This window comes from Aphis gossypii, unplaced genomic scaffold (genome assembly GCF_020184175.1).
Source record: "Aphis gossypii isolate Hap1 unplaced genomic scaffold, ASM2018417v2 Contig00476, whole genome shotgun sequence".
Taxonomy (NCBI): Eukaryota; Metazoa; Arthropoda; class Insecta; order Hemiptera; family Aphididae; genus Aphis; species Aphis gossypii.
The window spans coordinates 92445-115706 of record NW_026083125.1 but is presented as its reverse complement, the minus strand read 5'-3'; the positions used below and the strand labels follow the sequence as shown (position 1 = coordinate 115706).

The 23262-nt window shown below is 29.0% G+C and overlaps 2 protein-coding genes and 1 pseudogene across 3 annotated transcripts; all 3 read right to left on the bottom strand.

The window, feature by feature from the left end:
- Positions 1-1585: 1585 nt before the first annotated feature.
- LOC126554353 (death-associated inhibitor of apoptosis 1-like) lies at positions 1586-2985 on the bottom strand. 2 transcript variants are annotated; one of them, XM_050209435.1, is made up of 2 exons: positions 2606-2985; positions 1586-1773 (listed from the first exon to the last, which is right to left on the bottom strand). In XM_050209435.1, the coding sequence occupies exons 1-2, from the start codon at positions 2946-2948 to the stop codon at positions 1742-1744; spliced, it is 375 nt and encodes a 124-aa protein (XP_050065392.1). In that variant the 5' UTR covers positions 2949-2985; the 3' UTR covers positions 1586-1741. The 2 variants fall into 2 exon arrangements, with proteins under 2 accessions (XP_050065392.1, XP_050065393.1); XM_050209436.1 differs by having other exon boundaries at positions 1608-2387.
- A 4684-nt stretch (positions 2986-7669) lies between these two features.
- Positions 7670-8002, bottom strand: LOC126554360 (ATP-dependent DNA helicase pif1-like). Its single transcript, XM_050209442.1, has one exon. The coding sequence runs from the start codon at positions 8000-8002 to the stop codon at positions 7670-7672; it is 333 nt and encodes a 110-aa protein (XP_050065399.1).
- Positions 8003-17362: 9360 nt separating this feature from the next.
- Positions 17363-20355, bottom strand: LOC126554359 (uncharacterized; annotated as a pseudogene).
- Between the last annotated feature and the right edge of the window lie 2907 nt (positions 20356-23262).

The window sequence follows — 23262 nt, the reverse complement described above, 5'->3', positions numbered from 1 at the left end:
TATGTCTAATTCTTAATACTACCACACAACGCTTTTATATTAAACTATTTGGGCGGCGTAGTCTCCAAAATATACGTACGTTTCTATTTCATGTTTACTATCACCAATTATTTAATTTTAATCTTACCTTGCTAAATTTACGTACCTTGCTAAATTGTATATAACCTTTCAAATCTGACATTGAAATGTAGAAGTCAATTACATTCTTTTAGATACAAATTGCACTTGTTATTACATTCTATTTTTTCGAATTGAAAAGACGTACCTTTCAAATTTTATTCTAGTTAGTGTTTTAGCTGAACTGATTATTTTAAACTTAAGAGGAGGAGTAGAAGTGGTTATATAATATATATATAAGAGACTCATCGATACAGTATATTCAGTTTACTTCAACAGATTTACAATCTAGACTTTTTTCTTTAATAAAATTAATTTATTTTGAAAAAATGTCCTGCTACTCATTTAAAAGCGATGACGAGGAGTCGGTTGTATTTTCCGAAGTAAGTAAAAAAAAACATTTATTTTTTATTTATTTTTTTTTTTTATTATAATATAATATATAATTATTTTAATTAAAAGACATTAAATATTTTATGAAAAATTTATTTTGTAAACCGTCATCAGCTTATCGACTATTTTAATTATAGGATAATATTGCAACAACATCTCAAAAAAAAGGTACATCGAAAAGGTTAGCTGTAAACCGGAGAAGAAACCAGTATCGAAAAAGACGAAAAAGGTGAGTTATATAAATTTATAACATATTACGAAAAAGTAAAAAAATATAATTTAATATTATTATAGAGCACTGCTATTTGTTATACAGACAAAATATTAGATTTAATAACAGATCCAACTATACCAACCGATGCAGAGAACACCTTGAATATAATAAAGGATGATTGTTCATTAACGGTTAAGACACCTGTAGACAATCCGGCTGTAGATTACTGGACTATAGCACATTATAAATGTGCTAAAATTGATAAAGTTGCTCTGCAAGATAGGTAATAATAATAATAATAATAATAATAATAATATATATATTTAACTAAAGTGAAATATTTATAATAAAAATTAATTTAACCTAACCTAACTTTTTTAGATGGAAGCATGCTGAATGCTCACTCAAAATATTTTTAACAGGACAGCATCCGGATGATTTAACTACAGCCAAAGAAATGGTGACGCTCATTCAATCTGTTTTCGACAAAATGATGCGACACCCGCCAAGAAGCTAATCAGACACAAACCAAAAAAAATAAACTTATAAAATGTATGTAATAGGATATGGTGTTGGATTAATTTTATTTAATAAAAAAAAAATTTTTTATATTTATATTTATTTTTTATTATTTAGATAAAAAAAAAATAATAATAATTCATTTATAGGTTAAAATAAATAAAATAAAAACAAAAAAAAATAAAAATAAAAAAATATTGAAAGTTAGTATACAAGTGGTATTAATTTCACATTTTTTTTTTTTTTTTTTTTTACAAGAACGATAAATTAAAATAAATTAAGAAACTTTTTTTATATTACATCACTAAATCTTGTAATATCATGTTCGACAATGAATTAAAATGAAATTGTAATAACTAGTACATAAATGAACAATCTTCACTTTGTATATTGCTGTAGCTGAAATCATAATTTTGAATATATTGATTTGTAAATTCGTTTCGTTGACAAGATGATGGTAACCCATTTACGTCAGACTTAATTAACGTATAAGCTGTATCAAACGTTTTTTGGTATGATTCCAATTTTTTCTGTTTTTCAACAATATACAAGTCAATACAATGTTGTAATTGTTTCAAACGATGAAGATCAATATGAGATAATGTTATATAATTATCATTAGAATATAAAACTATAGTTGATTGGTTTACATTAACAGAGTAGAAAAAATTATCAGCTATCTTAACACGTTTACAACGAGTATGCAAATTTTCGATAATTGTATTAAAATTGTTTTCGCACATTAACTTACACCACTGATCAAGATCTAACGTTACAACTTTTTTAGTTAATTTACATTCTAATAATATAATAATTGAAATTTGCTTATTAACTAGAAGTCCAACGGTTACACTTTTCTTACTAAAAGGACGAATATCGAACACAGATTTTGATACAACGATTGATGGATTCATATTGATAAAATAAAAAAAAAACAGTAAACAGTATTTTTTTTCTAGAAATATGAATATGATCACTAGACAGCTTAGCTCAAACTAACAAGTTTTGTTTATCCATACATGTTATATACTAAACAAATGTAAGGTTACAAAAGAAAAAAAAAGAAAAAAAAATGTGAACGTATAGTGTCTAGTTGGATAAACAGTAAAGAGTTATTATACTTACCTACCTAATTCGATAGAACCTGAAACATTTTTTAAAAATCATTAACATATTAAATTTAAATTTTGACGCGTTATCCCACTAGGCTATACGTTCACTAGGTATTAAATAAGTTATTAACACATTTAAGTTTATTAAATTCAGATTTTTTTTATTGAAATATAGAAAGTTAAATGAACTAAACAACAGTATCATATGACCTTGATCCACAATCACAATCACAAATATCGATAATCTTACCATATTTTTTTACTACATTTTCAACAAACTGATTTCCTTTTGATAATAATACAAAAACACATTTCGGATTCCATCTTGAATGTTCAATCCATGGATTATCTTCTTTTTCCCAACGATGCAATATAATACCGCAGCAAAAACATTCAACAATATCTTTTTTCCCTGAATATATAAAACCGCTTTCAGCTAATGAGTATTTATCTTGAGATGAAGTCAACGGAAATAAATTGAATGTTTTCAATCTTGATATAAATGTAGTGAATTCTGGATATGTAGGATATGCATTGTTTCGTACTAACGAAACAAGTGAACAAAAACTGTTGTTAATTTGTTGAAAATTCATTTTTTATAAAAAAAAAAATAAAAAAAACTTAAATGAATTAAACTTGATTAAAACTAACAGAACCTGATTGAACGATGGTTGAATATTAACTGAACTGTCTGAACTGAAATGAATTCAATAAAACGACTTTCATCGATAATTTATTAAAAAAAAAAAAAATGAAATTATTGTGTAACCTGAATGTTTAACTTACAAGGGAAATAAATAGTGTTGAAGTGTGTATACACTGTTTAAACTTTATGTGTAACAGGGGAAAAAATAATTGGTTTAAGGGGGGAAACTATACCTTAAATTTTTACAATCTCCGCAATCAAAAGTGCGCAGAACATACATTATGGTTTTTGAGAATCAGTGTTTTTTTACTGGTACAGCGGAGAAAAAAAAAGTTTGAGGGGGAAAATCCCCCTTAAAATTTTACAATCTCCGCAGTCAAAAGTGCGCAGAACATACAAATGTATACTACTTCTTCGGGATCTTTTAACTGTCTAGTAATATGGTAATTTGGAATTTCTTTAGTCCAATTTTCGTTTAATATTTCGCTTAAATTGGAGAAGAATATATTTTGATCTTTCTGTGCTTCGTGACCTATATTTAAAAACTTTATGTTTGTCCAGGACGTTGGTAATATTCTGTGTATAGTAAATTTATTTAAGTTGCTAAGTTCGCATGGAAACATTTTTGGAATGAGTATTTTCCCGTTCCTAAAAGCTCGTAGTTGCAGGGCAAGGAAATTTTTATTAGACCTGGTTGTGTATAGTTTATTTTTAGTTTCTGTGTTTCGGTGTATTTGTTTTTGTTGATTTCCTAATCATTAAAGTTGGCTGTGGATTTGTAATTGCAAAGGTATTTACCCCAATTTGCTTAATTATTATTTCTTCATTTTCCTGTTGTTTTACACATTGAAAGTAACGAAATTTGTTTATCTGATTTAATGGTAGATTTCTGAACATTGCTTCTACACATTTTGGTGTTAATGTGATATCTGAAGTAAATTTTGGGATATAGCATAGGTCTGTTATTGGGGGGTCACAGTGCTGTAGCCCCATATAGGGATGGGCAATTCCCGGGAACGCTATTCGTCGGGAATTCCTGGAAAGGAATTCCCAGGAATTCCCGGGAACACACGGGAATTTACGGGAACCTTAAATAATTTGTGAGAACAAATTATAGTATACTAATCATATGACTAAATGATAGTGTATTACATATACATTATCATGATTTTTGTTAAATTTAGTTTAAATAATTACTTTACCTTATAACAAATAGCAAAACCAAAGATATAATAGTAAATAAAAATATTTATTAAACCAAATAAGCTACTCTTAATTTAGTAGGTAGTTCAAATACATAAAAACAATTTATAACACTCACTCTTCACTTATATTAATATTTAAAGAAAATATATACATTATACATTTATTTTTTTGATCATATGTTTTCTTTGGAAAATCAAGTTTGAAAATTATATCTTTAATTTTTACCACTGATACATCTCCATCAATAATTTTGAAATGTGTTTTAGATCCACCAACTGATTTTAGACCCTGAACTTTGAAACCAGTTTTAAGAATACTTTTAATCATACACACATATTTAAAAACTTGATTTTTAGTTGTCAAAGTATTTCCAAAGAAATTGACTAAATCATGATAGTTAATGATTTTATCGTGCTAATAATATATGTTTACTGCTTTGACACTTTAACAATTTTTTTAATTTTCGGGAATTCCCGTTCCTGGCGTTGTCGGGAATTCCCGGGAACGGGAATATTTCTTCCCGGGATCGCTCCCGGGAAATCCTGGAAGTGCCAACCCTAGCCCCATACCTGAAACTATTCTAATATCGTCATTTTCAGTGTCTACCGCTATATACGTTTTTTTCTGAAAATATTAGGCAAATAGAGTCCTGAAAATTGAAACGTGCAGGAATAAATTGAAACAACTTTCAGTTTGTTGATTTTTCCTTAATTGGTATTTTTAATTTAATTAATATTGTAGATTCTGACAGTTGACATTCAACTATTGGTAAATTATAATATGTAAAAATGTTTTCAGGTTTTATTACTAGTTCGTATCCGACTTCTATTAGTAGGTTTGAAAGTTTATTTAAATCATAAAATAATACTTCGGTATTGATTACTCGTGGAGGTATTTTGCCTAATTTGCAGTGCAGTTGTGTACTGGAATCCCTTTCATAGTTAATAAATCTTACTAAGCTGGTTGCAATATTGTACATAATTTCTTGGGTGCCTTGTATTAGATTGTCATAGTTATTCTTAACTAACATTAAGTTGTCTTTTTCTTCTTTAACGAAGTTTTTAAAATTGTTTTTTAATAATTCTATTCTATTTCCAGTTGTTATTGTGTAATTATTTAACTGTGAGGTTATTTGTGATAGGTCTTTATGGTCGGAGACAAAAATATCTTTTAGTTTTTCTGCCTGTTCTGCTAATTTTTCTTCGTTATTATAAAAGTTTTTGATTTGTTTGTCCGTTGCTACATTGCAGCAAAAGTTGTAAAAGTCTCCTATGAATTGTATTACTCGTTTTGATCTTTTATTAATATCGAAAATGTTAATTTTTTTTAAAACCTCTTTTGTATCAATATCGTTGTCGTTTATGTTTTTATTAAGATTTTTTAATAAGATAATTGATTGTTGCACTATGTTACAGTAATTATGGTTATTATAAATATTTTTATTTTTGCAATACTTCTCTATTTCTAAAGTTTCTTCGAAGCTTTTTATGTTTTCTTTTACAGTGCTTTGAGTGTGTATAAGTGGTATACTTTTATCTTACATTATGGTTTCCTTAATTTCATTGAAGAATGCCCCAGGTGATACTGTAATTTTTGTGTCTTCTCCCGTTCCTGTTGCTCCTTTCATTTTCGTTAACGATAACAATATTAATAGTGTCAGCATCTAAAAACATTTATTTTTTTATTTTTGGTTTTGAGTAGTTAGTCGTATATTTCTGATATTTAAATTTGTCGTATAAACTTATTTTATTTTATATATTATTTCCTTGTGGTGTTTTGCCTAGTTTGCTGTTTATGTCTTATCTGTCTGATGTTTTCACGATTGTTTGTCTGTATTGTTGTTTTTTTTTTTATTTATTTATCGTTGGTCTCCCATCTTATTTTATATTTACGTTTGAGTCTAGATTTTAGTTGTAAGGGAATTAAGATCAGTACTGCGATATTGTTGCTGTTGTGTTGTAGTTCTTGTTGCTAAAAATTTTCTCGTCGTAAAGCAAAATATTACTAATAATATTTTTTTTTGTAGTATTAATAATCGTGTTTTCTCTCTTTAATTTTTCCCTAAAGTAATATTAATTGCGTTTTTTTTTTTTATTCTAAAATAAAAATGTGTTTAGGTTGTTCGCCTCTCTTTTTTTTTTTTTTTGAAATGATGGGTAAGTTTGTAATTTATACATTTTTTTTTATTTACTTTATTATTATTATTTTTTATTATTATTTATTGTGCTCTCTTTTTTTTTCTAATTTTTCGTAATATGGCTTCAGTCTGTCTACATGTATTGTGTCCGTCGTTTCCTTTCCTTTCAATTTTAGTGCAATCTTGTAATTCACATCGGAGAGTTTTTCTAAATTTTCCTGTACAGAAGCTTTGTGATTTCATTGAAACGGTAGCTTCCACCAAAAACAATATTATCTTTATTGGTGATTTCAATGTAAACTTCAACAAACCGCCAAAGCAACTAGTTCAAATATTAAAACATTTCAATTACAAAATACATTACAAAAACATTATTTTTAACAAATCAAAATGTTTGCAGCAAAGATGTATATGTTATCATTCTAAAAAGAATGTAAAAATATTTTCCAATTGGAAAAAAACAAAACATAACACAGCTAAAAATAAATTGTAAACTTAACCTGTAAGTATACAATCTGACTGTTATTTGATTCAAAAAGGAATGTGTAAACCGCCAACTATTCACTTACATATTATTATGTATGAGTTGCCAGTACCAAGCCTGGATAAAAAGTGTGAGGCTGCTAACCTTATAATAATTGTTATTTTTTAACATTAGCAGAAACCTAGATTTTATTTTTATTTAAATAATATTGAGTTATATATTATTATCCACACTTCTGACCTTAATACCTTATACTATGTATGTTTGTATTCAATCCTCCAAATACAAACTACAATTTTAATTGTGCGGTTTTAAGATTATCAACATTCATTATGTATTCACCTAGGATCATAACATATTTTAATAACTTATATAATATCAGTTCTACAGCAAAGCCTATCTTCCAGTGTTAAGTATTTAGATGACTTTAGCCTGTAAAATAAGATGTTATTTTCCATACATAATTTAAAATGTTTAGGACATGTTATTTTGTAATTTTGTGCCAAGTATATAATGTAACGTGCCACGTACAAGCAGTAGAATGATGTAGTATCGGATGGTTTGTTAGCTGTCCCGACACGGAGTTGCCCGCGTATAAGTTGGTTTTTTTGCATTTTCGTAGGCCACGTGTTAGTGTTATTATGTATGAGAAAATTTAAAAGTAATAGGTAAAGTATCTAAATGTTGGAATTGAGTACAAACCAACATATATATTTTCTGAATTTACATTTTATTCATCTTATATTAAATTATTGTTTGTAATCAGTGACCTACTTACAAAATATACTATATACATTAAAAACATACAAAAATAAATTAAATTATTAAAACTAAAAATTATCTAAGTACTACTTTGTGTACAACATTCCTGGTTGGAATGGACAGGTTTGTCTTTCGCTAACACGAAGAGATTTGATGGTTTTCCTACACGTGAGCAGGCAATATATAGCTGTCCATGTGAGAAACATGTGTTTTCCAAATCCAAACCCCAAATAGACATTGTTTGGCCTTGAGATTTATTTATAGTCATCGCAAAAGCTAAACAAATCGGAAATTGGAGCCTTTTAAACGATATTGGAGATTCCGACGCTATCAGTGGAATACGTGGCAACAGGACGATATCTCCTTTAAATTTTCCCGACAAAATTGTTGCTTCAAGAATATTTTCGGTCATTTTTTATAACTAAACGTGTACCGTTACATAATTGAGGTGGCTTTAAATTACGTAGAAGAATAATTGGTGAACCAATTTTCAATTGAAGGTTGTGTGGTGGCATTCCTGGCGAATCCAGAGAATTCAAGTTGGAAAGTTTACGATTTCGTTTTCATCAATAACTGTGTCGATTGATTTAAAAGACATCAAATCACCGGGCAAAATCTGTTGTATATGGAAGTTAATTTCGTTCACATTAACATTTTTTACTGCCAAAATAGCACGATTACAGAGCCAATTGTGATCTAAATCTTAATTCAATTTATCCGGAAAGACACTCTCAATTAGTTCATTTCTTGTTTCAACAACAGTGCAGAAAATATCTGGTAATTTTATGTATTGTGTATTTTGATGCAACTCAATTTCACCATTTCCAATATCCAGCAATTGTTTAGAAAATACTTGTGCTGTTGGATCATTTTGCAATTGTACTCGCATATTCATAGTCAGTCGAAGTGTCTCAACACTTGTCCATAAAAACGATTGTTTTAAGCATGCGTTGATCTCATCGGCAAAAGTAGAGTGAGGAATAACTGGTAAAGTCTGCCGGAAATCACCGGACAGTAGTAAAATAGTACCACCGAAAAGTTTATTGTTACCTTTCAAATCTTGCATAGTTCTATGAAATGCTTCAAGTGAATGTTTATGAGTCATAGTACACTCGTCCCAAATTATTATTGCACTTTTTTGAAACACTGTAGCCATTCCGCTTTTTTTTTAATGTTACACATTGCGTTTGATTTGTTATGAATGTCTAATGGCAACTTCAATGCTGAATGTGCTGTTCGTCCACCATCTAACAAAGTTGCAGCAATGCCTGACGATGCAATTGCCAAAGCAATTTTCTGTTGGGAACGTGTCTTTGCAAGAATTAATGATATTAAGAATGTCTTACCTGTTCAACCTGATGCGTCTAAGAAAAAAACCCACCTTGGTCAGCATCAACGGTCCGCATTATCCGATTATAAATATTTTTTTGTTCGGCTGTCAGTAATGGCTCATTATTCACAACAATTGTAGCTGAGTCAACGTCATTGTACTGTTTTTCTCGTTGCAAATCAGTGTTCACTAAGTCTACAGCCGGGCGATCAGGTGATGACATTCCATAATGACTAAGTTGCAAATTTGAAATTAAAATACATAAATCTTCGATCAACACTAATGCTTCATTATACATCTCTGGAGTGAAATCTAAATTTGGACATTGATTTGTTCGTCTAATTCGATGCAGTATACCTTCAGTCATATAATTTTTATATTTTTCCCACAGAGTCGATGATTGTGTTGGAAAACATGTTGTCAAAATTATTGCAAATAGTTGACGAATATTATTCGGTGTAGATGTCAATGCTGCATCAGCAAGTGTCAAGTCCCAATGATTATCTGCTTCCAGTAGTTGCAACTCGCAACATGCATCTTGATATGTATTGAACACTCGATCGTTCACTGTTCGCAAATATTCGAAAGATGTTGGTCCGGGATTATTCACCAGCAATAAACTCAATAAGAAGCATTCACGTTGTTTAGGATGTACAGGGTAAAGTCGTCCTAATGTCTTAGCTTTAAATATGCCTGGGATCGATGTATGTGGTTTTCCTTGCTTACGGGGCTCCCACTTTTTCCCTATTTTATTCCATGTAAAATAGCGTGGAACATCGGTATATAATAATGTTTTTGCAAATTGGCCAAATACATCAGATTTTTGACATAATGTAAAGAATTCAGTTTGTGTCGTTTTCGGTGTCTCAAATGCTCTTTGGAGAATATTTTCTTCGGTAAAATATACTCGTTGACCGTTTTCAAGATGTACTGCAAGATGCTGGACAGAAGGTTCTGAAAACTGAAAATACGCCATGGACCAAATTACACACGGTGTAAAACATTTCATCAAAATCGGTCCAGTAGTTTCGGAGATTATCGCGAATATACATCGTGACACGAAATTTTTATATATACAGATAACAATAAATATTCAAAAAATAAATATATTTTGAGGTACATAAATATGTTTTCTTAATTTTTTTTTTTTTTTGTTATTTTATTATCTTTACATTATGAAAAGAATAGACTCTTAATCGAAATTGTTCTAAGTCAGCTTTTATACAAATAAATCAATTTGTACATAAATATGGTTCCTATTATTATAATAATAAGTGTTGAATGTTAGAGGAGTGAAGTCGAAAAATAGGTGAATATCTGTGGGAAGAGGTTGTAGAATTACAGGATGCTTAGTTTCTCAAGCCAACTAAAAAAAGGCACATGTCTACGTCTGACGAGTATTACTATTTTATAGTAGACTCGTTATAAAGAGTGAGTGAGGTGTTTAACCACCCAGAACAGAATGTTTAAACAAAAATATATTTCATAATATAGCTATTATCTATATAGACCCTCATGATTTTTATGAAGATCGATGAAACATTATTTTAATCAAACAAATGTTCAGTTTTTTATTGATAAAGATATTATAAATTTAATACACAATCATAAATATATTAAGAGATATTTTGTTGTTGTATAAATGTTTGTTTTATATCATGTTGTCTTAGAATTATGTTTATTATTATTATTATTAATTGGATTCTATTTAATTGAATTATTTATGTTTAGCACAAACTCTAGAAAATAATTTATAGTATTAAAATATTTAAGCTTAATTAACTTTATCAGTTCCGAATTATGATTGAATATAGATATCTTTTTGTAGTAAAAAGCTTTTTCTCTTAAAATTTCAAAATTAAGACCATTTTGTAATTCATTTAAAAAAATAATTAAAAGCAAAACGTCTACAAAGATACTATATTACGCATTGAATCGTCAGTATCATCAAAACAAAGAAAGTAAAAATTGTTATTTCTTAATTATGATGTATTCATTTTTAAATTAATTTTAAAATCTTAAAAAATACTAAAAAAAATAAACTCTTCGCGTAAATTGTCAATACATATTTTTCCATACACCGATAACCTAAAAAGTCGGCAATTCCCTAAAACCATTGGCATGTTCTGACACAATGCGATTATTATTTTAATATCCGAGAATACGGATTTATGGTGTACAGTAATATTAAGCTATTATATATTAATATATAGCAGACGAACATGGCGGATCAGCAAAATTGTAAGTACTCGTGTAGGTAATGTAAAACACAGAACACGCATATTAATAATATACTCAATATTATGTACTCGGATATAGTGTCCATAATACTATTTTAGGTATCTACGTTCTACATAGGTGATACTGGGTATCAGGGTATATAATAAACGTACGACTATGACGTCGTTATAATATTTTGTAATGATGTAAAATGCGATATTTTATTGTGTTGATCGTCCGACAAGCATTCACTTAATGCATTAATACTTAATAATTTTAAGTGTTATTCTTTAGTATTATAAAATACATTAATTTTATTAATAATTGTGTTATTATAGCTTATGCCATACGGCAATTTGTAATAAATTATTATTCTCAAATCTTATAACCCCCATTACAACCATTTATAAACAAAAATTTCTATTGTAAATCTCAATATTCCTGTTTGAGCACATATTATTAATTTTAATTATTGAAAAAAAATATTCTATCTTTTAAGTTGGACCACATTATAAATGGTTACCAAATTTTATCAAAATCCGTTCAGTAGTTTCGGAGTTTATCGCGAACATACATCGTGACACGAAATTTTTATGTATATAGATATATCTAATATACGACATAATAAATTCCAATAAGGAAAATATTCCAATATAGGAAACACGAATCAATAAAATGAATTAAAATAACAGATGATGTATATTCCTTACATTTGTAAATCATAAATTAACCGTACAATATACATTAAGAATTATAAGTACCTATACAACATATTAAAACTTTGCTAATCCAGGCGCGGATCTAGAGGGTGGGCCGGGTGGGCCCGGGCTCACTCAAAATTTTTAAGAACAATAATTTTAATTATGAATATTGGCATTCAAGTTGTTATTTTAGAATTTTGACTATAAGTTTTAAAATGTATTTTATTAAATATATTACATATGTATTAATCGTGCATGGGGAGTATAACAAAACAACATTATATCTAGGTACCATTTATAATAAGTTATTATTAATAACACGTAATTGCCCGTTTGATTAACCTGATTTTATCTAAATATCGATCGTCGTCGTTCGAGTGCCGATGGAATTCCGATAAGATGTAATAAGTGCACGTAAAACTGGGCATCACCCGATCACTAATTGTTAATTGACACACATCACACGTGTACTCGTAATATTATTCCGTCTGCTGTGAACTTCCAATACGCGATACCTGAATCCAAATTTTAATTAAATAATTTAAATATTAAAATTTGTTGGAAATCCATCTACGAATTGTTGATGTGCTGAGCATATACATCAAATATGTAAGTTTTATTTTGTTTTGTAGCTATTTATTAAGGCATAGGTAACCATTTATTTTATATTTAACAAATTGTTTGCGCAATTATTGAATACTTACACGAAAATAAATACATACCTAATACCTATTTGTACAGTATATACACGTAGATTGTTATATTATTATAGTAAATAGTTATTTACACATAAAAACAAGTTGCCATTCTTTATATATTGTGATATTCTAAAACCTGTTTTATTTTATTTATAAATACTTCTTTTAGGCCATGAAACGTTTTCTTGTTCTCTTTCAAAATAGGATGAATCTGATGAATCTGTTACTTCTAAAAAAAATCGTAAATCTTCTACTACAATAAGTGTCAATGATCGCGATATTCAAAATAATATTTTTGATATTAGTCAAAAAGTTGAAAACGGGCCAAATCAACCCAACATTACGTTCCCGAGACAAAACATCGGTGGAAAACAGAGATCATTTAATGTTTTGTGGTATTCAAAATACAAATGGTTAGAATACTGGAAAATGAGAGATTCGATATTTTGTTTTTACTGTCGCCATTTCACTAGTGATAAATCCGGCTACAGTGATGCCGTTTTAATTGTTAATGGTTATTCTGATTGGAAGCATATTGGAAACATTTTAGAAATACACAATTCTTCAAATATTCATAAACTATCTCTTGAAAAATATAAATCGTGGATATCCGCTAAAAAAACTGGCTCTGTAGCAACAAAATTAAATACACAACTAAAAGAAGACATTTTTAAAAATCGGGAAATTATGAGATCGTTGATCAGATGCGTGTTATATTGCGGGAGACAAGATATTGGTTTACGTAGTCACAGAAAAACTAATAATTATATTGATGATAACGACGATGATAATTTAAAAACTCATATTGACCCCTTTCAAAATAACGGTAATTTTATCGAGTTGGTAAAATTGCTTGGACTTGAAAATTACGATTTTAAAACAAAATTAAATACATTACCAAAAAATGCTAAATACACTTCAAAAACAATTCAAAATGAAATTCTTAATGTGTCATGTAAAGTGATTTTAAAAAGTATTGTAAAAGAAATTCAAAATGGAAGTAATTTTTACAGTATTGTTAATGAAGCTAAAGACGAATCAAATATAGAACAAAGTATTTGTGGACGCTACATAAGTGACAATCGTATTAACGAAAGATTTCTTGGATTTCTAGGGCTTAAAGAATTTCATGCAAAAGCACTTGCCGATAGTATTCAACTTTTTTTGTGTTCTATTAATTTGGATCTAAAAAATTGTATTGGCCAATCATACGACGGAGCTTCTGTTATGTCGGAGACTATCAATGGTGTTCAGCAATATATCCGAGAAATGTCTAAAAACCCATGCCTATATGTGCATTGCTATGCACACAGGCTCAATCTTGTTTTAGTAGATGCATCAAAACATGTTTCAGCTATCCATAATACAATTGGTATATTATTAGAAGCAATTTATTCATTTCAGTCGTGTTCTTCACTAAGGAACAGTTTATTTTTGGAATCACAAGCAGACAGTGATAAAAATTAAAAGAAGCTGCAGAAGCTAGAGGTTTATTAAACCAATTTGCAACTTTTGATAATTTATTGAAATTTTTTTGTTAAGATGAACTTCTATTGTGCATAAACTCGTTGTCAGTTTATTTACAAACAAAATCTACAAATTTAAGGAAGTGCATAACACTTATTGAATGTACAAAAGATCAAATAAAAAGTATGAGAACCGAAAACAAATTCCATGATTTATATGAAAAAGTATTTAAATCCGTAAAAGAAATCAGTGGTGAAATGAGCATCCTAGTTACGGAAAAGAGAAAAAAGAATGTATCATCAAAACTTACAGATTATTTTGTGACAAGTTCTATCCAACAAAATCAAATGGACAACATTTCTGAACACGAAATAAAAATGAGAAGTCAATACTTTGAAATAATTGACAATATCGTCATGGAAATAAACCGAAGATTAAAGCAAACAGAACTAATTAAGGTAGTGAAAGCCTGTAATCCAAGCTCCAAAATGTTTTTAGACTTTAACACACTTATAAAATTGCCAGGAATTTCTACAAATAATCAATTTATTGAAAAGTTGAGAGCATAATGTGATTTAGGAAAAAAAATGTTTGCTGCAGATTCAAATTCCATTTATCTATTGGAAATTCTAGTAGGAATTTCTATTATTTTAATTTTATTTATTCTCATATTCAATATAATGTCACTAAAAAGTAAATTGTATGTATTACAGATCCTGAAGATGAAATAAATGCAGACTATCCATCTCATCAAAGCTCATCATTAGTCGAAAATGATGAATTATTTGCCAACAAACTCTATTGAATCGAACACTAATAAAAAAAAAAAAAAAAATCAAGATCAAATTCAGAAATTGATGAATAACTGGAGCGTGTTAGAGTTAAAAAATTAAAAGTTGCTCGGGATACACCAAGTTTTAAAACGTCTAGATCTCTAAGAGAAAATCTAAATTATCAAATTTACAATCTGTACTATAATATTTGGTAAATTCAAAAAAAAAATTAAGACTACATTATTCACTTATAATAAATATTTTTATTATTATTATTTTTTTTGTATTATTATTTAAATGCAGTTCATAAAATGAAAAAAATATCATGATGTCCCTTATAAAGTGTAGCCACCGTCGAATGGTGTTCAAATAGTAGTATCGGCGTCAAATAAAAAACACAGGAATTTACTAGGTATATAATTTGAGGTTTATTGAATAAAAACACTATAGACTGAATATGTTATTACAATTTACGAGGTGCTCTGACTAAATAAAACTAAAAGATGCTCTGATTACATAAAACTAAAAGATGCTCTGCTTAAAATTAAAAGATGCTCTGTTAAAACAAACTAGTCGTTTTCTCACTCTCGACTTTCCTCGACTGGCTGCCGACCACCGACAGGGCCGTCGCAACGGTCCGTCCGGGGCCTTCAGTATGTGCTGACCCAGCCATTTCGGTCACGTAGCCCATCGTGGTAACCGAAATGGTCACACACTCCTTTACCCTGAGTCAACACATTTGTATATGAGTTTATATGTAGCCTACAGTACTACATACACACTACATACTCACCCATATACAACACTTATAAAGATATTGAAAACCCCATTAAATTGTGGATGGCTCAAGCATCAGAACGCGTTAAAAAACAAAAAAAAAAATGAAAAGAATACTACAAAGGACAAAAGTGTATTATAAAAAATTAATTATTGTCACATATGTGACTTGACTAATTATTTTACATTTAACTAAAATTGTTTTTTTATTTTTATTATTAAACTATATATAATTATGTATAGCTAAGAAAGCCATATTATATAATATTTAATTTCAACTTATTATGTATACATTTTTTTAAATTGTATTGAATTTTAATAAATATTATTTCAGAACTATTAGACAATTTTTTTAATTCTCACTCCTGTTTACTAAAGAATTATATAGCAAATTTTAAATATTGTATATAATAATATATATATCATCTTCACAATATTGGTTTATGTTGATTTTACCGTTGCATATTCAGCATTTATAATATTTTATACTACACACATTTATATTAATTATAAGCATAAATATCACATTACGATCGGTGGGGACTGTCCATCGATCATTAGAGTAGAAATATAATGTACTTCATTACGATTTACATTGTCGACAATAAAAGTATACAAAACACGCGTATTACCGTCACCCCTAGTTGAAACAATTACATATGCTTGTGTGTTTTTACATAATTACCTTATTACCAAGAAAAACTCCCATCAATGGTATGTACCTAACAACTATAGAATTTCAAACAATTCTAATACAAACAGTCATAAAGAACAGTTATCTGAACATCAGTATGGTTTGAAGCAACAGAATGATAATCGTAGCTGTAATAACGCTGTAGTAAACCGACGTTTTTAGTATAAAAACGTAGTTCTTAAGTCCAGTGGCCTAGAACTATATCACGCCACCGAGTCGGACCACTGATGCCATTTCCTGATTGGATTAAACACATCACGCCATTTCATAGACGTAGATCATCCTATTCTCCATCACGGCATGTTCTATATAAATATGAGTCCTCATCATAGATTTAATTAGAGTTAGTTAAGAGTCAGGTAGACTTGGTCAGTGTTGTCACTTGCTCTCCGGTAGTTAAGTACTTGTGCTTACGCTAACGAAAGCCTTTTCATTTATTGTTTTAACAAGTTAATAAATGTATCAATTATCTTATTAATCTATTGTTAACTTATATACCTCAACTCTCCAACCTACGACGGAACGTGCATTCGTCGTAAAAGAAGCGTGTAGCAATCATCACTGGTTACTACAACGCCTTAGAGATCTGTGATAAGTTTTGCGAGTATTTCAATACTGCAGGTGCAGTACGCTTCCAATATACTGCAATAGAAATGGGCAATCGGTAGTGACGTGAAGTTTAATCCTCGGGAATACCATTTTTACCAAGTTATAGAGTTTTTACTTAATATAATATAAGTACAGATCTAAAATCATATTCAATCGTATGTTATTTCATACAAACCTTACTTTGACAATTAAGAATAGAACAAAAACAAAAATTATTCAATCAGTCAAGCCATTTTTTGAGTTTTAGCGAAACTAACAGATAGCTAGATACTCGTATAATTTTAAAATATTGTATTTTCTATCTTACTATGCAAAATATGAACCAGATTAATAAAAAGCATTTCTCAATTTAGGTAATAATAAAATAATAATTACATTTTTAATATCTTTAATAAATTAATAAAAATAATAAACAAACTCTTTCTTCAGTCTTTGAAGTTCACAAAAATAATAATTATATAATAAAAATCAGAGTACGCAAAAGTACCAACTTCATCAACGAGTTAAACATCATTGTTAATGTCTTTTGATTTTGCATCAAATGCAGTTTGGGTTATACTGTTCATTGCTTCCAGCTTTATACCTTCTTTTTATGGTTCTAATTAGTGATCCTATAAATACTACAAATGTATCAATTGAGTCTGATGATGGAGTCGGTGTATTCCTAATAATATCTCTACTGTTAATGGTAATCGGTTGACTCATTGACTCTGCCAAGATGATTAATGGCGCTTGCATATTCGTCATCAATTGGATTGGAACGAAACTTTTTTTTAGGGCGGCTATTTGAATTGCTTGTTGATGAAGATGTTGATGGTGTTGATAGGGGTGGGCTGATATGGCTAGGAAGTGTAAAATGTTGGAAATTACTTGCTGCAAATTCTTCATCAGTTTGTGGGTCCCTGTCGTCTGGCTCAAATATTTCTTGGATTAACTCATTTTCTCCAAACTTCAAACTTTGATTACTAATTTCTTCTAATGTGTATATTATATTAGTATTCAGAAACACACAAACATTTGAGTATTTAACTAAAGGACAATAAAAATACTAATTTGAATCCCAATATTCTTGATAGAATAATTACCTCACATGGTAAATCTGGGTTTTTTACTTCGTTTTCCATCGAATTCCGGCTTTTACGAGGTGTAACATATGGATCCAAAAATAAAAGCTTTTCATAATACCATAAGGATGGTTTGTAAATCTGAAATAATAAGTAGATATAAGATTTTACTTTGTGTAATACTGTAATATCATTAATTATAAATACTGTAGTCTATAGATCACTGTTACTACTAAGGATATAAAAGTTTAATATTACCTATATTTTTTTTGATTTATTATACATTAGTACCTATGATGATTTAAATGAAACTCAGAATGATCAAAGTGCAATTAAAACCATTGGAAGTGAAAAAAAAAATGTTTGAAATGTTTTGTTTAGCTAATTTAACCAGTTGTTTTTAAATTTATATAATATGTCATTAGCTATATAAGTGACTATTCCAATTTCTAGTTGTAGCATAAAGTGTTCATTTTCCAAAGCCTTAGTGTAGTAATAACTTTATACATGTTAATGTATGTGAATGTGATATGTATGTTTATGTATAACTATAACTTAATAGTTATTAGTTATAAAAATTATATGGACCAAATGTTTTAATTTTCTTATTATAAATATACATTATCCCATTAGTTATTAGGTAGGTACCTATATAAAAAAAAATACATACATTACAAAATATACATCATAGTGTAATGTATTTATTTGTAATTTCTGTTTATCTGTTTAAATGTATATAAATATATACCTAATTAATAATTAACAATAGGCCTGTTAAGACAATATTTAGTCATTATTTAAAGTAATAAATATAAAAAATGTATTATGTAAGCATTGAGTTTGAGTATGAATATTTGTGTTTAATTACCATTATTACCGATGAACTGAAATTATAATCATATTTTATCATGTATTTAAAAAATAATATCTGTTTGTGTATAAATAGTGCAAATGAAACCTGTAAATTGAGAAACATATAAAAATACCTGAATCGTTTATAAATGCCTCTATACCCACGTACAATTCAATTATTACAAATTTGTTTATAGTAATAGTTTATTTGTATGGTTCTTAAGTGGGTACCATTCTACAATACAGCTTTTTTTTATCGTGTAAGGCATAAAGCAGTTTTATAAACTTTTTTTTGTATTAAAGTTATAACTGCCTCCTAGAATGCTATTAAGAAATAATAAACTTAAATAGGAATTTAGGTAAGGTGAGTAGGTGGATAGTCAAATACAATTTACCCTAGATATATTTTTATATTTCGGCACCTTTGTGGTCCATAACAACCTATTTAAAATACCCTAAACACAAAACTTGCTAAAAATACTTACGTCATCAGCAGAGCTTGCGCTAAAGAAATATAAGAACTGCACATACTGTTTGTATTACAGAAGTAAAACAATTTGATGCTCGCTTCACTCGCACATAACAAAAAAATATATATAATAATATTATATTAAACGTCATAATGTATGCACATTAATAATTAATATAACAAATTCTTTTAATCTAATTTTAAAATTATTTTATTTTTTTTATAACAACCTCTTCATCAGTATCGCTATTTTCCACTTGGTGATGTTTGTTTGTAGCATCTGGAAAGACACCATTAAAATAATTTTGTTGCTTAGCCTTTGTTCTTTTAATAACTCTATGTTTTTTACTATTCATTCATTTGAGAATTGACATATTGGGATTCCAATTATACAAGGGAGGCATATTATAATGCATGTATAAGTACATATTTTCGGTTGAAATATTCATGGAGAAACGTAATGTAGACTTTAATAAATTACTGGCACTTATTAAACGCTCCAAATCCGCGCTGTGAGGTTTGGCTACAAGTATTCTTGCTAATAAAGTTACAATATTTATGAAATGTGGCGAATATACAGGGTGATTTTTTTATCGTGAACCAGTTAATATCTCGGGAAGTATTAGGAATTTTGAAATAATTTTTTTTTTTAACTTTCTAAGTTTTACTATTTTACACTTTGTTACAATTTTGATAATTTTAACTTCCTCCCTTATTTGATAAAACACTATCAACTTTCGATTTTCAAATTGCAATACCTATTTTCGATAACGAAAATCTATAAACATACTGAAAAAAATAATTTTAACATTTATAGAATTTAATTTGAGTAATCCGTTTGCGACTTATTAATGCTTCAATATTCGTTTAATTTACTGCTACTGGGCAATTTCACAAACCCAACAGTAAAAACCAGAAGTCAAAACGAAATTTTATCTCAATTTAACAATACCTATAACGGTCATAATCGATAATAACACAATAGATAAACAATACTATGTCCAATCTTCACTCCCACCGGAACACCGAGTGTCAGTGAACGACTAGCCAGCAGCAGCGCGGCTGTATCAGCTATAAAGTATAAAAATAACATTTTATAATTTACCATCATGGTTACACATGGTTACTGATTCGTGGTATAAGTTCTTATCACGTATTAGTAGATAAACGATAATAAATGCCGGCAAACTGTTTCTGAAAACATGTGGTTATTGGTTAATCGTTAATGTTAGTTTCCCATTATCAAATATTGAATATTAATTATTATTTATTAATTAATTACTATTCTTTGAATGTTTAACCAAAGTATACGTTTTAAGTAAATACTAAATTATGTGTACCTATTACCTATTTAAAATATAAATTTAAAGTTTAAGCCAATTATTCTAATGTATACCTATTGTACATATTTTTTAATGGCGTTTTAATGTTGTAATTTGGTTAACAAATTTGAAGTTAATTACTTCTGTCCAATCAGCAATATTATTATGTATACATTATTTATGGAAATCAGATTTCATACTTTGCTGAAAACTTTATTTGTATAATTTATTGGTAAGTTCAATTTAAAATTAATATATTAGATTTTTATTATTTTTTTTTTTTAAGTGATTTATACATATTATTGACAATAATAACCATGGTTTAAATATTTTAATTTTATTTCAGAGGCAATTAGTAGAGTTCAATTAGTAGAAGTCACGGTTTACATACTGGTCAAAAGGAGACACGGTAATATTAAGATGAAGCATGATTCAAATATTCAATGTGTAATAGACAATAATGAATAATTTTCTTTAACAGGCTCGATGTTGCATTTTGGACAGGAAACGCCAAACATCACCACATGCATATGCTTTGCCATCTTGTTGGCCAACAGTTATGCCTAGTGACATGGATAAGCTAAGCAATTCATTATCAAAACTTAATTTTTAATTAACTGAAATAAAAACTATCTATTAATAACTAAACTTATTTTAATGCCTTGAATTGATTAATCCTACTGGCTAGTGGCTTCTAAAATACTAAATAATAAATACTAATTAATAAAATAAAAAAATGTAAATTATACCTATCTTTAAGGGTTATAGTCATAATTCATATGTACCATATCAGCTATAATACCAATACCAGGGTGTTATATAATTAACAATATTTACAAAATTTAAATAATTAATTTGTATACCATGAAAAATTTTGTATACCTTGGTTGTTAACTCATAATAGTTATTCCTATCAATGTTTTCAGTGTGTTAACATAGATAATCTATGTGTGTTAATCACCATTAAAGATATCTTTAATCAATAAATTATTATTTCTAATGATCTATAATAATTCTTCTATGTATTATCTATAGAGTTATATTACTCAATGATATAAGGTATAATTGAACATGATATTGTAAACTAAAATGTAAATGTAAATGTAATTAAAACAGACAAACACAATACTTGTAAGTACTCAATTAAAGTTTATTAATAATTTATTTTAATAAATGTTCAAACTGATGACCATCTACTTCCAAACAAATTGTCAGTCGTCTAAGCAATTCATTTGTAGTAGTTTTCACTAACACATGACTTGGAATATTTAAACAAGCATCTTTAATTTTTTGTTTAAGATCATCTACATTAGCAGGCATTTCCTTGTAAACTATACTTTGAAGATAACCCCAAAGAAAATAATCCGGGGAAGTCAGATCGGGACTACGAGGTGGCCAACATATATTTGGACTGTACGTTCCCATCCAATTCGTACCAAAAGTGTAATTTAAATATTGTATGACAGTATTTTTGTTATGTGCTGGAGCACCGTCCTGCTGCCAAAATAAATTTTTGCGTCTAGATAATGGTATGTCCTCCAAAAGAATGGGGAGTTCAGTTTTTAAAAATTCTAAATATTTATCACCATTTAAATTGTCAACAAAAAAAAATGGACCAATCAATGTGTCATAAAAAATTCCACACCAAACGTTAATGCCATAACGTTCTTGAAAATTCTTCTCAGTGTGCCAGTGAGGATTACCATTTGACCAATAACGGAAATTCTGACTATTTACATTGCCGTTATTGTGAAATTTAGCTTCATCAGTCCAACATATTGTTTCCAAGAATTGAGGATTATCTTCGATTTCAACAAGTACCTTATGTTTGATAAGACATAAGTAAATATTAAAAAAAAGAAAAACTTTTAAAAATAGAATTCAAATAAGCACCTTTGCAATCCAAACTAGACGACGCTCATAATCATCAAATCTTAAATGCTGAACAGTACTTCGTTTGTATGGATGATATTTATTTTTTTTCGTAATTTTCTGTACTGAACTATAAGAAATTCCTACTTCTTCTAAATAAATAATAATAAAACATGATAATCAATAAATAACAGTAATTTTATGCTTGATTCACAAAAGAATGAGACATGGCTTACCAGAATTACATCAATTGACGGGGTGCCTGTAGGTGATGGATGAGGACGGGATGGCTGAGGTGTGACAAGGAAACAAAAAATAAATAATTGAACACAGATTGTAGGTAGTGAATAGTGTTTTATTTTCGCCGAACGTTCGACAACCGGACGGCGGTTTACAATAAAACACTAAACAAAAAAAATCGGTCTCAGAGAACAGCGGTAGGTTTACAAAAAAAAAAACTGCTCGCTGTGCTGATGAAAACAAACAAAAAAAAACAAGTGGTGAGGTAGTGAGTGTGCAGTATTGCGCGAATCACTAGACTAACTTATCTAGGGCCGGTTCGCGGTCGCGTCGGGTACGACGTTCCGACGCGGTTCGTCGCGCGTCGGTGTCGTCCGTCGTCGGCTCGTGGTTGTGAGAAAGATACGGGCGCGGTTATCCGCGCAAATGCCGTTTGAATTCAAACGGCCGTTGCGCGGGACCGCGTCATACTCCCCCCCCCCCCCCAAGCCACGAGTGGCGGTGATTTTTTTTTTCCGGCCGCTTCTGGGGGGTGTATGAGGGTGTGTGGGGGTGTAGTGGCTGTCGTAGACAGTGTCCGGTGC